The sequence below is a fragment of the Natrix helvetica genome (assembly GCF_964273705.1).
Source record: "Natrix helvetica genome assembly, chromosome: 16".
In the NCBI taxonomy this organism is placed as follows: Eukaryota; Metazoa; Chordata; class Lepidosauria; order Squamata; family Natricidae; genus Natrix; species Natrix helvetica.
This window is the reverse complement of record NC_138563.1, coordinates 3,092,922-3,109,271: the sequence shown is the minus strand read 5'-3', so window position 1 is coordinate 3,109,271 and position 16,350 is coordinate 3,092,922. Positions and strand designations below refer to the sequence as shown.

Below are 16,350 nucleotides of genomic sequence, written 5' to 3'. Positions count from 1 at the left end.
GGCCGTGGTAAGTATAGACGATGGCAAGGTCAGCCTCCGGATTGGCTTTCTCCATCGGATGAAGACGGGCCATGGAGTGAAGAGCCAATCGGAGGCAGGGAGAGGAGGAGCTGGGAGCTCGAGGGAGTTGGGGATTGGCTGGAAGGGGGAAAAGGGAGAAGTTGGAAGATGGGGCGCTTTCCTCGTTCTATTTCTGAATTAATTTAACCGTTTAAGGTCGGGAAAGAATTAGGGTGCAACCTATCTTCTTTCTTTCTTTCTTTCTTTCTTTCTTTCTTTCTTTCTTTCTTTCTTTCTTTCTTTCTTTCTTTCTTTCTTTCTTTCTCTTTCTTTCTTTCTTTCTGTCTGTCTGTCTGTCTTTTCTTTTTCTTTCTTTTTCCTTTTTCCTTTTTTCCTTTTTCTTTCCTTCCTTCCTTCCTTCTCTTTTTATTTCCTTCTTTTTATTTATTTATTTCTTTTTCTTTCTTTCCTTCTTTCTCTTTCCTTTTTCCCTTCTTTCTTTTTTCTTCCTTTTTCTTATTTTCCTTCTCCCCTTCCTTCCTTCTTTCCTTTCTTCTTTCTTTCTTTCTTTTCTCCTTTCTTTTCTTTTTTTCTTCCTTCCTTCTCTCCTTCCATTTTCCTTATCCCTTCCTTCCTTCTTTTGCTTTGCTTCCTCCTTCTTCCTTTCTGCTTCTCTTCCTTCTTCCTCCTTTTCAATTTATCTCTCTTGCCCTCTTTTTTGATCAACTTTTTCGATCAACCGAATTGGCAAAGAATTCATGCCTGTGGAATTAATTTCCGTTGATTTGATTCTGTTCAACAACCTGCCCACAAGTGGGGCAATCTCTCACAAAACCAATATCATAAATATACTTTCACGCCCCAGGAAAGGACAGCTTGATTCTCCTGGGCCTGGGACATTAAGCCTTTTCTCTTTGGAAACAGGGGCTTGTGAAATAAACCACTATGATCTCAGTTGGTCATCCCGGTGCGGGATCTCCAGATCTACCAATCTGGGAAAAGCTGAGTTTGTGCCACAGGGCAAGAAATCAGGGCTGTCGCTCTCCTTCTCTGCCCCCCCTCTCCTTCTGTCTCTTCCCCCTCTCGCTTCCTGTCCCTTTTGCTTTAGAATAGAATAGAAAAACAGATTTGGAAGGGACCTTGGAGGTCTTTTAATCCAACACTCTGCCTAGGCAGGAAGCCCTACACCACTTCAGACAAATGGATATCCAACATCTTCTTAAAAATCTTCTTTTCTGGAAGGGAGGGAGGGAGGGAGGGAGGAAGGGAGGAAGGAAGGAAGGAAGGAAGGAAGGAAGGAAGGATGGATGGATTTGGAAGGGACTTTGGAAGTCTTCTAGTCCAACCCTCTGCTTAGGCAGGAAACCCTACACCATTTCAGACAAATGGATATCCAACATCTTCTTAAAAACCTCCTTTTCAGGAAGGAAGGAAGGAAGGAAGGAAGGAAGGAAGGAAGGAAGGAAGGAAGGAAGGAAGGATGGATTTGGAAGGGACTTTGAAGATCTTCTAGTCCTACCCCCTGCTTAGGCAGGGAACCCTACACCACTTCAGACAAATGGATATCCAACATCATCTTAAAAGCATCAAGTTGTTTGAGGCTTTCTCTCTCTCATTCTTTGTTTCTTCCTATTTCTTTCTTCCTCTGTCTCCTTTTCCTTCTTTCTCATTCTCTTTTTCTGTCTCTTTCGTACTCATTCTCTCTTTTTCTGTCTGTCTTCTTCTTTTTTATTCACTTTCTGTTTCTGTATCCCTTTTTCTTTCTTTCTCATTCTCTTTTTCTGTCTCTGGTTCTCTGTCTCCTTTTCTTTTTCTGCCTCTTTTTCTTTCTCTCTGTCTCTCTTTCTGTCTCTTTCCCTCTCTCATTATTTGTTTCTTCCTTTCTTTCTTCCTCTGTCTCTTTTTCCTTATTTCTCATTCTCTTTTTTTTTGTCTCTCTTGTACTCTTTTTCTGTCTTTTTCTTTCTTATTCACTTTCTGTTTCTCCTTTTTCTCTTTCTCATTCTTTTTCTGTCTCTCATTCTCTGTCTCCCTTTCTCTCCCCCCCTCTCTACACACACACACACACACACACACACACACACACACACTTCAAGGCAGGAAAAGCCTAACACAATTTCAGGAGAAGTTGCCCGGAGCTTAATCCCACCAATAATATTCAGGAAAACTGGTTTTGGAAAAAAAAGAGACTTAGCCTCAGCTACCCCTGTTTTTTAACTGCAGCTGATGCTGTGGCTGCGGCAACTGGGTGTGGTTGTGAGTTTTTTGTGCAGGGGAGGAAATCTCTCCACAAAAGGGGCTGGGCCCAGAACTCTCAGCCCTGCTGTCCTTTCCGCCTTGCTTGGAGTCCCCAGCAAGGGAAAAAAAGGGAAAATAGAGACCTCAACAGGCTTGTATGACCTTTGACTTCTTATATTTTCTCATCCCGGGCTTGGGACGAGCCCCTGTCCCTCCCAGAGGCAGGGAAAAAAGGGGGAGGGCTGAGAACAAAGGTCGAGGGCTCCCGTTTGCAAAACAGGGAAGGCGTTGGCCGTCCTGGCATTCAAAGCGGTTTTCATTATTTGTGGCCTTTGCAGCAAGCATTCCGTTGGGCGACGTTTGCAGCCAGGAGGGAGTGGAGGAAGAAGGCTTGAGGTCCGGGGCCTTGCGTGCTTTTCCGCTTCTCTCTTTCTCTGTCTCAAATCGCAGAGAGAAAATCTGCTAAGATCTCCCTGGGTCAGACGGATCCCGGGAGGTTGCAAAACCGGGCCCAAAGATTGCAGGAAGCCCGCTGGGGACTAAGTCATAAGTTGCATTTTTTTTCAGGGCTGTTGTAAAACTTCCGAACGGTCCCTAAAACGACTGTTTAATGCCAAGAGCGGAAGGGAGTTGTATAAGAAAAATACATAAACCAAGGGTAGGAAGTGTATATGTAACACTGCAGGGGTTTGTTACTCTGTACCCAAACAAAAAATGCTTTTGAAATTCACCCAGATTTGTTTCAAAGTTCTTACTAGCTCCTTCCCTCTCTTTTTCCTCTCCTCTCCCCTCCTCCCCTCCTCTTCCCTTCCCTTTCTTCCCTTTTCTTCCCTTCCTTCCATCCCTCCTCCTTCCCTTCTTATCCTTCCCCTTTCCTTCCTATTCTTTCCTTTCCTTTTCCTTTTAATTCTTTCCTTTCCTTTTCTGTTATTTCCCTTCCTTCCTTTTTTTAAATCCTTACTTTCCTTTTCTACTCTTTTCTTTCTTTTCCTTTTAATTCTTTCCTTTCCTTTTCTGTTTTTTCCCCTCCTTTCTTTTCCTTTTAATTCTTTCCTTTTCTACTCTTTTCTTTCTTTTCCTTTTAATTCTTTCCTTTCCCCTTTTCTATTTTTTCCCTTTCCGTCCCTCCATCCCTCTTCCGTCCCTTTTTCTTTCCATCCTTCCCTTTCCCCCATCCCTCCTCCTTTCCTTTCCTTTCCCTCTCCTTCCTTCCTTGTCTATCTTTTCCTCCTCCCTCCCTCCCTTATCTTTTCCTTCCCCCTTCCCTCTCTTCTCTCTCTCTTCCTTCCCTTTTCTCCCCCTCCCATTATTTTCCTTCCCTTTGTACTCTATTCTCGTCCCTTCTCCAAATTTGTCTTCTCTTCCTCTTCTGTAGAAACCAAAGAAATGCACAAGAAATGTTGCGTGTTCCCAGGCTCTCTCTCCCCCCCCTCTCTCCCTGGGTTGGCCTACCTCGGAGGGCTCCAATGAAGATAAATGGGGGATGGGGAATCCCTGGTAGGGCTTGCTGCCTGCATCTTCACGAGAAAAGCAGAAATCCACCTGTTCTGCCAGAGGCGTACAACAATTAGGATAAAAATACATTTGGATGTGGTGGCTCAGTGGCTGCTGAGCTTGTCGATCAGAAAGGTTGGCAGTTCAGCGGTTCGAATCCCCAGCGCCGCCTAGTGGAGCGAGCTCCCCTTCCTCGTCCCAGCTTCTGCCAACCTAGCAGTTCGAAAGCACATAAAAATACAAGTAGAAAAATAGGAACCAACTTTGGTGGGAAGGGAACAGCTTTCCATGCGCCTTCGGCGTTGAGTCACGCCAGTCGCATGACCACGGAGACGTCTTCGGACAGCGCTGGCTCTTCGGCTCTGAAACGGAGATGAGCACCGCCCCCTAGAGTCGGGAATAACTAGCACCTATGCGCGAGGAAAATCTTTACCTTTACCTTACGTTTGGACAATAGAATAATAAAGGCGCTTTGAGAGAGGCCGATGGATCTGTGATGGAGCCACGCTGTGGACTTGGGACTTAGCTAGTCATTGTTTAACTAGAAAAGTCAGCATTCACTTTGGGGTGTAAACGGGCAAGGCGCTTTAGAAGGAGGAGGAAGATGGACGGTGAGTCCCAAGCTGGGGAAAAGGGTCGGTGGGTTTCTTAATTTCCTGCAAGGGCGGAACACAAAGAATGGACCTCAAATGCAGAGTTGGAGACCCTGCCGTTAATGATTTGAGGGGCTGCCCCAGAGAGGAGTTAGGGGTTCAAGCTATTCTCCAAAGCACCCGAAGGCCAGAGAAGGAAGAATGGATGGAAACTGACCGAGGAGAGATTCAACCTGGAAATAAGAAGGAATTTTCTGACAGGGAGAAAACTCAACCGATGGAACAGAAGTTGCCTTCGGAAGTTGTGGGAGCTTCATCACTTGAGACTTTCAAGAAGAGCTTGGACTGCCCTCTGTCAGAAATGGTGTAGTAGGATCTACTGCTTGAGTGGGGGGTTGGACTAGATGACCTACAAGGTACCTTCCAGCTCTGTTAATCTGAATCTATCTAAGATGATCAAAGGCCTGGAGGCTAAAACATACGATGAACAGTTGCAGGAACTGGACATGGCCAGTCTAGGGAAGAGAAGGACCAGGGGAGACAGGAATAGCATCTTCCAATATTTGAGGGGCTGCTACAGAGAAGAGGGAGTCAAGCTATTCTCCAAAGCACCCGAAGGCCAGACAAGGAACAATGGATGAAAACTAATCCAGGAGAGATTCAACCTAGAAATGAGGAGAAATTTTCTGACAGTGAGAACAATCAACCCATGGAACAGAAGTTGCCTTCAGAAGTTGTGGGAGCTTCATCCCTGGAAGCTTTCAAGAAGAGATTGGAGTGCCCTCCGTCAGAAATGGTGTAGTAGGATCTACTGCTTGAGTGGGGGGTTGGACTAGATGACCTACAAGGTCCCTTCCAACACTGTTAATCTGTGTCTAATTATGCGTTGCTCAGTAAGCGAGCCCAGCTTCATCTTTTCGCTCTCTCTCCCCAGCAGGTGCCCAGATCCTCCCTCAAGACATGGCTGGCCTTGCCCAGGAGCTGGGCACGGCTTTCTTCCAACGGCAGCAGCTTCCCGCCTCCATGGCTGACACATTTTTGGAACATCTGTGCCTGCTGGATATTGATTCCGAGCCCATCACCGCCCGTAGCACCAGTATCGTCTGCACCATTGGTGAGGCGTCGCTTTTGGGGGCAGGATTATGGGAAAGGGATGGGGAAGGACAGGGCTAACACATCCCTCCCTGGCAGAGTCCCCGTGTAGTTTTACAAGAAGGATAATTTGGGGGAAAGATGAAAAGGGCTGGAGAATTGGGGAAGGGAAGGCTTGTTCTGGAACAGCGGTCACCAACTGGTGGTCCAGAGAAAAATTACTTGCATTTTTTTATATTGCACTCAATCAGGGGTCCTCAACCTACGGCCCCTGGGACGGAGACGTGCAATGAACGCTTGTGTTGCTGCAGAGAGTCTCCCCCTTCGGGGTCTTTTTGTGGGGGGAAGAAATTCCAACTTGGGGTCTGCTTCAGCCTCCTGGTGGGGGGCTTTGGGCGAAGGCTGGAGGGAAGCGTTGCTGGTGGGGAAGAGCCGGAGGGCCTCGTTCCAGTGGGACTGCATCACGGCCTGGAACTGGCTGACCATCTCAGCCCACTGAGCCTCCAGGCGCCAGTACTTGGCCTTGCAATCCCGCAGGTCTTGCCTCTGCTTGGAAAGCCCATGCTCCTAGTCCTCAGTGAGGTGCCTCTGCTGAGCCTCCTTCTCAGTCAGATCCGATTTGAACTGAGCTCTTTTGCCAACTCTTTCTCCTGGGGGGCTGCTTAGCTCCAGCAACGGCTTCCTGTTGGGGTCCTAAGGAGCCCGGGCGGGCAGGTGAAGAGTGGCAAGTAGAGGCTTGCAAGGTGCCCCTCGATGTGAATGACATCAAGTTGGCCACTCCCACCCAGTCTCATGACCACCTTGCCACACCCACACAGCTGGTCACTAGGCAGATCATATTAGCGGTCCGTGGGATGTAAAATTATGAATTTAGTGGTTCCTGAGGTCCGAAAGGTTGGGGACTCCTGTTCTGGAAGATGGCAGGGGACCCTGTATTTTGGGGGGTCCTGTCTTGCAGCCCCCCTCTCCCAAGGAGGCTTCCAGAAAGCAGTTTTATCTCTCCACCCTCTGTTGTAGGCCCAGCATCGCAGAAAGTGGAGATGTTACGTGAAATGATCAAAGCCGGCATGAACATCGCACGGTTGAATTTCTCGCACGGATCGCACGAGGTATCAAGGAGAGAAGGAGGGAGGGAGGAATAGATATACGAAGGTCTGCAGAAGGAAGGAAGGTGAGGGAGGAATGGGGATAAAAAAGAAAGGAAAAGAAGGAGAAAAAGAGAAAGAAAGGGAAAGAAGGAAGGAAAGGAAAAGAAAGAAGGACGGAAAGGAATTAAAAGGGAAGGAAGGAATGAGGGAAGGAAGGATGGAAGGAAGGAAGGAAAGAAAGAAAGGGAAAGATTAGAAGGGAAAGAGAAAGGAAGGAACAATGAAAAGGGGAAGGAACGACAGCAGAAGGAAGAGACAAATCGGGGGAAGGAAGGAAGGAAAAAAAAGATTAGAAGGGAAGGAGAAAGGAATGGATGACGAAAAGGGGGAGGAAGAAAGAGAGGAAGGAACAAATAGGGAAGGAAGGAAGGAAGGAAGAATGGAAGGAGGAGAGAGGACGGGAGAGAAGGAAGGAAAGACGAAAGGAACAAATTGTGGGAGGAAGGAAGGAAATAAAGAGAAAGATTAGAAGGGAAGGAGAGAGGAAGGAACAACGAAAAGGGAGAGGAAGAACGAGAGGAAGGAACAAATTGGGAAGGAAGGAAAGAAAGGAAGGTTTTCTGAGATGACAACAAAGACCTTGAATTCAACTTCAATTCATTTCATTTCAGTACCACGCCAAATCCATTGCAAATATCCGTGAAGCCGCGCAAAGCTTTGCCACGAATCCACTCTTCTACCGGCCCGTGGCCATCGCTTTGGACACCAAAGGCCCCGAAATCCGGACAGGGTTGATTAAAGGGGTAAGATTGAGATCCAAAACTTCCTCCCCGCCCCCCGGTCCCGTCCCGCTTGGTTTCGTTCAACGGCGTCGATTCTTAGTGGAGTAAGACTTCCTTGCGTTTCCGGTTTGCGATCTTTTTCCCAGGGCGAGAACCGAGAAGTTGAACTGGTCAAAGGATCCCGCCTGATTGTGACCACCGATCCGGCCTTCCGGGAACAATGTGATTCGCAGACGATTTGGGTGGATTACGCCAACTTGCCCAAAGCTGTCAGCGTTGGCGGGAAGATCTTTATTGACGATGGGCTGATCTCCTTATTGGTCAAAGAACGCCGTGAGTGTTTTCCCAGCGTGGATCTCTTTCTCTATTTATATCAGGGCTTCTCAATGTTGGCAACTTTAAGATGGGTGGGCTTCAGCTCCCAGAATCCTCCAGTCAACATGCTTTAAGATGGGTGGGCTTCAACTCCCAGAATCCCCCAGTCAACATGCTTTAAGATGGGTGGGCTTCAACTCCCAGAATCCCCCAGTCAATATGCTTTAAGATGGGTGGGCTTCAGCTCCCAGAATCCCCCAGTCAATATGCTTTAAGATAGGTGGGCTTCAGCTCCCAGAATCCCCCAGTCAATATGCTTTAAGATGGGTGGGCTTCAGCTCCCAGAATCCCCCAGTCAATATGCTTTAAGATGGGTGGGCTTCAGCTCCCAGAATCCCCCAGTAAACATGCTTTAAGATGGGTGGGCTTCAACTCCCAGAATCCCCCAGTAAACATGCTTTAAGATGGGTGGGCTTCAACTCCCAGAATCCCCCAGTCAACATGCTTTAAGATGGGTGGGCTTCAGCTCCCAGAATCCCCCAGTAAACATGCTTTAAGATGGGTGGGCTTCAGCTCCCAGAATCCCCCAGTCAATATGCTTTAAGATGGGTGGGCTTCAGCTCCCAGAATCCCCCAGTAAACATGCTTTAAGATGGGTGGGCTTCAGCTCCCAGAATCCCCCAGTCAATATGCTTTAAGATGGGTGGGCTTCAGCTCCCAGAATCCCCCAGTCAACATGCTTTAAGATGGGTGGGCTTCAGCTCCCAGAATCCCCCAGTCAACATGCTTTAAGATGGGTGGGCTTCAGCTCCCAGAATCCCCCAGTAAACATGCTTTAAGATGGGTGGGCTTCAGCTCCCAGAATCCCCCAGTCAATATGCTTTAAGATGGGTGGGCTTCAGCTCCCAGAATCCCCCAGTCAACATGCTTTAAGATGGGTGGGCTTCAGCTCCCAGAATCCCCCAGTAAACATGCTTTAAGATAGGTGGGCTTCAGCTCCCAGAATCCCCCAATCAATATGCTTTAAGATGGGTGGGCTTCAGCTCCCAGAATCCCCCAGCCATCATGCTTTAAGATGGGTGGGATTTAACTCCCAGAATCTCCCAGTCAACATGCTTTAAGATGGGTGGGCTTTAACTCTCAGAATCCCCCAGCCAGAATGATTTAAGATGGGTGGGCTTCAGCTCCCAGAGTCCCCCAGCCACCTTGAATTAAGATAGACAGGCTTTAATTCCCATAATCCCCCAACCCGTTGAAATCTGGATTCTCTCCCTTGTGCCCCTCTCCTCACCAACCCCTCGTTTCTGCGCTAACCACTAGGTCCCGGCAGTTGTGTGGTCGAGGTGGAGAACGGCGGGATGCTTTGTAGCCGGAAGGGAGTCAACCTGCCGGGGGCTATAGTGGACCTGCCGGCGTTATCCCAGCGCGACAGACAAGACCTGGAGTTCGGGGTGCAACAGGGAGTGGATATGATCTTCGCCTCCTTCATCCGGAAGGCCGAGGATGTGATTGGCATCAGAGAGGCGCTGGGGGAACGCGGCCGTCACATCAAAATCATCAGCAAGGTCGAAAGCCACGAGGGGGTCAAAAGGTAATCCTCAAAAGCTTCTTTTTTTTTTTCGGACTTCCCTGGCCGTCCTCGACTTACAACGGTTCGTTTAGTGGCCATTCAAAGTCACCGCAGGGCTTTTAAAAGCGACTTGCTGTTGTTTTTCACACTTAACGGCCGTTTCTTGCCCCCTCCCCTCCCCCGCCTGCAGTCACGTGATCAAAATTCAGGCGCTTGGGCCACACGCTGCCGTTTACGACCGTCCCCTTTGGCGACCGCCCGACAGGCGACGTCAAGGGGGGAAGCTGGGCTCGCTTAACGACCGTGTTCCTAATTAAACGACTGCAGCGATTCACTCAGGTCGGGAACGGGGGTAAAATTCATTTCACTGACGTCTCGCTTAGCGACGGAAATGTGGGGCTCAATTGTGGTCCTAAGTCGAAGGCTGTTTGCATGTTGACCCGGTCGGCATTAAAAGGTCAAACTAGACAGGACGAGTTAAAGCCTTAACGTCTGATTTATTTCTAGATGAGCTAGATTTCTCCTTGCAGGGAAGACAACCCAATCAGATCAAAGATTAGACTCCTTGACTTATGGCCCACATTTACGACCTGGATTTCTTTTGGCTAAGCGGTTGTTAAAAGAGCGATCCCTGATTATATGACCTGTTTTGGCCTGGTCGTTAAGCAGCTTACTGCAGTTACTAAGCGAATCATGGCGTGAAGTGAATCCTATTTCCCCCAATTTAAGTTTGCTCGCTCTGAACTCTGCACCCGTCGTAAAGACAGGTTGCCCAGCACCCAAATTTGGACCGCATGACCGTGGGGAATGCCGTAAGTGCGAGGACCACCTCAGGAGTCACTTCCCCCCCACCAGCACAGTTGTAACCTGGGTCACTAAATGAATGGTCGTAGATGGAGAACTACTGAGCTGAGGTGTAATCTTTTGTCTCCAGGTTTGATGAGATCCTAGAAGCCAGTGACGGCATCATGGTTGCTCGCGGGGATCTGGGGATCGAAATTCCTGCCGAGAAAGTTTTCCTGGCTCAAAAGATGATGATCGGCCGTTGCAACCGGGCAGGCAAACCTGTCATCTGTGCCACGCAGGTGAGCTGTACAAACGGGCACACCTGGCAGGTAAGCTGCCTCCAATCGGCAGGTGTCCCTGTTTCACAGAAGGGAGGCCAAAGCAACTCGGAATCATGGGAGGTGAACAGAATGGCCTCCCACCGGCCCTTCAAACAAGGGGGAAAGGTTGATTGAGATGCATGGACTTCAACTTCCAGAATCCCCCAGCCAGCCTGCTTTAAGAGGGGTGGGCTTCAAATCCCACAATCCCCCAGCCAGCCTGCTTTAAGAGGGGTGGGCTTCAACTCCCAGAATCCCCAGCCAGCATGCTTTAAGATGGATAGACTTCCACTCCCAGAATCCTCCAGCCAGCATGCTTTAAGAGAGGTGGGCTTCCATTCCCAGAATGCCCCAGCCAGCCTGCTTTAAGAGGGGGGGAATACAGTTCCCAGAATCCCCCAGCCAGTGTGCTTTAAGAGGGGTGGGCTTCAACTCTCAGAATCCTCTTTTCTTTTGCCAGATGCTGGAGAGCATGGTCAAGAAACCTCGTCCCACGAGGGCGGAAAGCAGCGATGTGGCCAACGCCGTTCTGGACGGGGCCGATTGCATCATGTTGTCCGGGGAGACCGCCAAGGGCGCCTACGTGGTGGAGGCCGTGCGCATGCAGCACGCGGTAAGAGTGGGGGGCTTCCCTTTTGAGACTTGGAAGCCAACTTGCCAAAGGTTGGTCTGAGCACGGCAGAAGAGGAAGAAGGGAGGAAGGTGGAAGAGGAAAGGAAGCCGTCGACGCTCGCGACAGAAAGTTGCCAACCCCGCGGAAGTGAGCTCCGTACATTTTCCCTCTCCTTACCGTGTAGATCGCCCGAGAGGCCGAAGCCGCCATGTACCACCACCAACTCTTCCAGGAGTTACGGCGTCTGACGCCCCTGAGCCAGGACCCCACCGAGGTGACCGCCATCGGTGCCGTGGAGGCCTCGTTCAAATGTTGCGCGGCGGCCATCGTGGTCCTCACCGCGACCGGCAGGTGAGAAGAAGGGGGGGGTGCAACAGGGTCCTTCCTTCCTCCTGTTCCTTGCCAACCTGACGGATTTACTCTGAGCCCATCACCTCCCCCCCCACACACACACACTAAGAGCCAAAGTCCCGGGTTCGAATTTCACACACATTTGGTGATTCTGTTTCATTTTCACATCTGGATCTCTCTCCCCACCTCCCACGGTTTCATCCTGATTCAGGACTGCGCAGATCCTCTCCCGCTACCGACCCCGGGCTCTCATTATCGCCGTCACCCACGATGAACAGGTGGCCCGCCAAGCGCACCTCAGCCGCGGCGTTTTCCCGGTGGTGCGGCACGGCGCTATACAGGACGCCTGGGCGGAAGACGTTGATAAGCGGGTGCAGTTTGGGATCGAGATGGGTGAGTTGGAGGAGGGGTTTCTGCCCTCGGGAACTCTCGGGGTGGGGGGCTTAGTTGATTCTGACTGCTATCCCACTGGTAGAGCCCCTTCTGGGCTGAACTGCCTTGCCAGAACACACCACCTGTTGAATTGATATATGGACCCTCCCTCCCTCCCTTATCTGTCTGTCTGTCCATCTGTCTGTCGTGTGTCTGTGTGTGTGTGTATCATCCATCTTTCTGTTTGTCTATCTCTATTATCCACCGAATCTATTTTATCAATCTGTCTTATCCATCTATCTCATCTATGTATATTATCCATCCATCCATCCATCTATCTATCTATCATCTATCATCTATCTATCTATATCTATCTCTCTTATCTAATCTATCTATATCTATCTATTTCTACCTACCTACCTACCTACCTACCTACCTACCTACCTACCTACCTACCTACCTACCTACCTATCTATCCATCCATCCATCCACCCACCCACCCACCTACCTACCTACCTATCACCTATCCATCTCTATCTATCATCTATCTATCTATCTATCTATCTATCTATCTATCTATCTATCTATCTATCTATCTATCTATCCATCTATATCTATCTGTGTATCTAATCTATCTCCATCTCCATCATATCTTCCTTCCATCCTTCAATATGTATCTGTCTGTCTCTCTGTCCGTCTATCTATCCGTCCGTCCGTCCGTTCATCCATCCATCCGTCCATCTTTTTCTCTTTCCCTTATTCATCTATCCCTTCTTTCCTCCCTCCCTCCCTTTCTCCCTCCTCCTTTCCTTCCCTTTCTTTCCCCCTTCCCCTCTCTTCTCTGAGTCGCCTTTCTCCCTCTCCCTTTTTCCAGGCCGCCTGCGAGGTTTCCTCCGCTCGGAAGACGTGGTGATCATCGTCACCGGATGGAGACCCGGGGCTGGTTTCACCAACATCATGCGAGTGCAACAGGTGCCCTGATCATCACGGCAGGACAAAGATCCCAGCTGAACACCTGCCCCCCCCTCTGCCCCCCCCCCGCTTGCTGAATGGTCCTCAGCATTGGTGGGCTGGGGGCACAGCGGGGACCCCCGGCAGGTGCAAGGTTTCAAAAATTAGTGTCGCATGATTTGCAATAACTAGAAATCAGATCACGGAGAACTATGCACCGGAGGTAATCATTCCTTCTTCTTTCCTTCCATTTCTCTTCTTCTTCTTCCTTTTTTTAAACCTCCTTTTCCATTCTTCCCCTTTCCTTTCCTTCTATCCTTTTCTCATTTTCCTTCCAGTTCTCCCTCCCTCCCGCCTTCTCTCTCTCTCTCTCTTCCCTTTCTTCTTTCCTTCCTCCCTTGCCTTCCCCGCTCTCCCCCTCCCGTTCTCCCATCTTTTTCCTTTTCTTCTTCCCTTTTCGTTATTCCTTCCTCCCTAATCTATCTCTCTTTTCTCCCTCCCTTTCTTCACATCCGTCCCTTCCTTCCTCTCTTCCTTCACCTTTCTTCCTCCTTTTCCTTCCCTCCCTCCCTTCTTCCCTTTCCTTTATTCCTCCCTCCCTCCCTAATCTCTTTTCTTCCTTCCTTCCCTCCCACTTCTGCATTTCCTTCCTTCCTTCCTTCTGAATTTCTTCCTTTGCTTCCTCCCTTCCTCCCTAATCTCTTTTCTTCCTTCTTTCCCTCCCTCCCATCCCTTCCTTTCTCCTCCCCCTGCTTATCTTTCCCCTTTCCTTCCTTCCCTCTCTATTTCTCCCTTTCCCTCCTTCCTTCCTTCCCTATTTCACCTTTTCCTTCCCTCTTCTCCTTTCCTTCCTTCCTTCCCTCCATTCCCCTCTTCTTTCCCTTCCTTCCTTCTCTTCCCTCCCTCCCCTCCCTCCCTCCCTTCCTTGGCTCTTCCCCACACAAAACAGGGACCATTTCAGAATATATTCTTGTAGCTTTGCGTATTTCTTGCCTACGAAAACAATAAATTTCTCCTCCCCTTGTTTATCTTTCCCCTTTCTTCCTTCCCTCTCTATTTCTCCCTTCCCCTCCTTCCTTCCTTCCCTATTTCTCCTTTTCCTTCCCTCCTTTCCTTCCTTCCTTCCCTCCACTCCCCTCTTTTTTCCCTTCCTTCTTTCTCTTCCCTCCCTCCCCTCCCTCCCTTCCTTGACTCTTCCCCACACAAAACAGGGACCATTTCAGAATATATTCTTGTAGCTTCGCATATTTCTTGCCTACAAAAACAATAAATTTCTCCTCCCCTTGTTTATCTTTCCCCTTTCTTCCTTCCCTCTCTATTTCTCCCTTCCCCTCCTTCCTTCCTTCCCTATTTCTCCTTTTCCTTCCCTCCTTTCCTTCCTTCCTTCCTTCCTTCCCTCCATTCCCCTCTTTTTTCCCTTCCTTCTTTCTCTTCCCTCCCTCCCTCCCTTGGCTCTTCCCCACACAAAACAGGGACCATTTCACAATATATTCTTGTAGCTTCGCGTATTTCTTGCCTACGAAAACAATAAATTTCTCCCTGGTCCGGAGAGCCCTGCCTTGGGCCATTTGGGATAAACACACCGAAGCCGTTCCTTCGAGTCTCTCTTTATTATTGAAAACTCTTGAGGTACAATTGGACCGAACTAAACCGAAAACCGTAATTCAAAACGAAATGAAACAAAAGGACAGGGGGGAGAAAAAAAAAACACCCAGAAAACCCTTTGAAACAACATTTTAAAATGTTCTCGTGATATGAAAACCTACAAACCTCCGTACTGGAGTGCAAAGGTGGCGAAGTCGTTCGTGGTCTTTGGTGCCTAGATTTGCACACGCACACACGCACACACACACATTCAGAAGGTCTGACCCACAAAGGCCTCCCCCCCCCAATGTGTTCTTTATGTTCGGTGCTCCCTTGTCTCACTTTGGAGAAAGAGGCGGGGTCCCCTGGCGGTGGTGGGTTTCAAATTTTTTTTTACAACTTCTTCTGTAGGTGTGGCCTGCTTTGTGGGAGTGGTTTGGCAGCCATGTGACTGGGTGGGAGTGGCTTGCCAGCCATGTGACTGGGTGGGCGTGGCCAACTTGTAAAATGTGGTGAAACTCACTTAACAAGGCTCTTGCTTCGCAACCAAAATGTTGGCTCAGAAACTCTGGCGTTTGAAGCACGCAAGTCTTAAAGCTGTCAAGTTACAAGACCCTTGCACCCCTAACCCTTTAGAAGAAAAAAAACACAGGGGTGTTCAAAGTTGACAGCTTTAAGACTTGTGGACTTCAACTCCCAGAATTCCTCCTCTCGCTCTTCATCTTGATGATGTGCGGACGGGCGGGAGGAGGGAGCTGGAACCGGTTCTAAACGGCACGGTAGATTTGTGGAACCTCTTCTATAGAAGAGGTGAGAACTGGCAGGAACCCATCCCTGTCCCCTGGCCACCACCCACGCCGAAAGAAACCCCAGCGATCTGAAGCTCTGTGGGGAGAATCTGAGGGTCGTTGCAAGCCAACCAGACAGAAACATTTTCCATATTTTGTTCCAATGTTATCCTTGCCAAGGTGCCAACCGTCTCCGGAGCGCTCTGAATAAGGACACCAAAGGTGCTTTTTTTCCCAAGAGGCAACTGGACTTTCTGGGTTTTTTCTTTTGAAGACGTTTCGCTTCTCCTCCAAGAAGCTTCTTCAGCTCTGACTGGAGGGTGGGGAAGGGAAGGATTGATCCTCCTCGCAGGCAGCTGGTCATTTGCATCCTTTTAGATGGTCGTTGAGGCCACTTGGAGGTTTGTCTGGGTCCTGAGTGGTGCAAATGAGTCTGGCATCTTCTTGGAACTGCTGAAAGGACCCTGTTGTAGACTGGACATAGATGTGGTAGTACCCCTCCAGCTCAGTTGAGGGAGGGCTGTCCAGTTTGGACCAAGATGGCCTCTTGGACCCCTCTTCCAAGCCAGCAGTCCTCTCCATCCGAAATGTGGACTTTGTTGTCTTCAAAAAGAGCTGCCTTTGTCTTTCAAGTGCAGACGGAAGTGCTGAATCTCGTCCTGGTGGGTTCGTTCTCCTACGTTGTGCCACGCGTTTGTGAAGTGGCTGTTTTGTTTCCCCAATGCACAGATCTGCCCGTGGCTCACTGCATTGTACTGCATGTACCATGTTGCTCAGTTTGGGTCTGGGTGTTACATCCTTGGGGTGGGCACGTTTCTGCCTCAGTCTATTCTTGGGTTTGAAACGTGCACATATGTCGTGTTGACCCTGAGAGCTGGCCTCAACGACCCTCTAAAAAGGACGCAAATGACCAGCTGTCTGCAGGGAGGATCAATCCTTCCATTCCCCACCATCCGGTCAGAGCTGAGGAAGCTTCTCAGATGAGAAGCGAAACGTCTCCGAGGAAAAAACAAGGAAGTCCAGTTGCCTCTTGAAAAAAGCACCTTGGGGACAACCGTGACCTGGATGACGGAGGATCTCCATAGACAACAAGGACACCGCCACAGCCGACCGCACCCGAGGCCCACCGAGACAAAAAGGGAGCGCCTCTTTCTCCACCCCACCCCAGTGGCGTATCTACGGGGAACAGCAGCTACAGATGGCTCTACCCCATCAAGTGTAAACAAGGACTTCTGGAATGTTTTCAGTCTACGCGGTCTGCAGTCTCCTCTTCCAGAGGAGACACTAAAGGTGAAGAGTAAAGAGTCAGGAAGGCGATTCGGGACGTGCTTGTCACCATTGCACCTCTCAAAGGTGTCTGTCCAGGTGAGTTCAAGCTGGCAGCGACCTACCCAACAGGGACGGCATCCCTGA

The 16,350-nt window shown here is 49.5% G+C and overlaps 1 protein-coding gene across 4 annotated transcripts; it reads left to right on the top strand.

The window, feature by feature from the left end:
- Positions 1 to 2,148: 2,148 nt before the first annotated feature.
- On the top strand, positions 2,149 to 14,152 carry PKLR (pyruvate kinase L/R). 4 transcript variants are annotated; one of them, XM_081968199.1, is made up of 11 exons: positions 2,149 to 2,393; positions 5,260 to 5,439; positions 6,435 to 6,526; positions 7,177 to 7,308; positions 7,434 to 7,620; positions 8,923 to 9,193; positions 10,107 to 10,257; positions 10,739 to 10,891; positions 11,076 to 11,242; positions 11,454 to 11,635; positions 12,489 to 14,152. In XM_081968199.1, the coding sequence occupies exons 2-11, from the start codon at positions 5,286 to 5,288 to the stop codon at positions 12,593 to 12,595; spliced, it is 1,596 nt and encodes a 531-aa protein (XP_081824325.1). In that variant the 5' UTR covers positions 2,149 to 2,393; positions 5,260 to 5,285; the 3' UTR covers positions 12,596 to 14,152. The 4 variants fall into 4 exon arrangements, with proteins under 4 accessions (XP_081824325.1, XP_081824324.1, XP_081824326.1 ...); XM_081968198.1 differs by having other exon boundaries at positions 2,150 to 2,393; positions 5,263 to 5,439; XM_081968200.1 differs by lacking the exon at positions 2,149 to 2,393 and adding an exon at positions 2,614 to 2,634 and having other exon boundaries at positions 5,263 to 5,439.
- The last annotated feature ends 2,198 nt before the right edge of the window (positions 14,153 to 16,350 follow it).

Bases quoted from the DNA above. Each gene is read 5' to 3' on its own strand.
- PKLR (XM_081968197.1), top strand. The intron at 7,309-7,433 runs GTAAGATTGAGA...TCTTTTTCCCAG, and splicing joins GGACAGGGTTGATTAAAGGG to GGCGAGAACCGAGAAGTTGA. The intron at 10,258-10,738 runs GTGAGCTGTACA...TTCTTTTGCCAG, and splicing joins CTGTCATCTGTGCCACGCAG to ATGCTGGAGAGCATGGTCAA.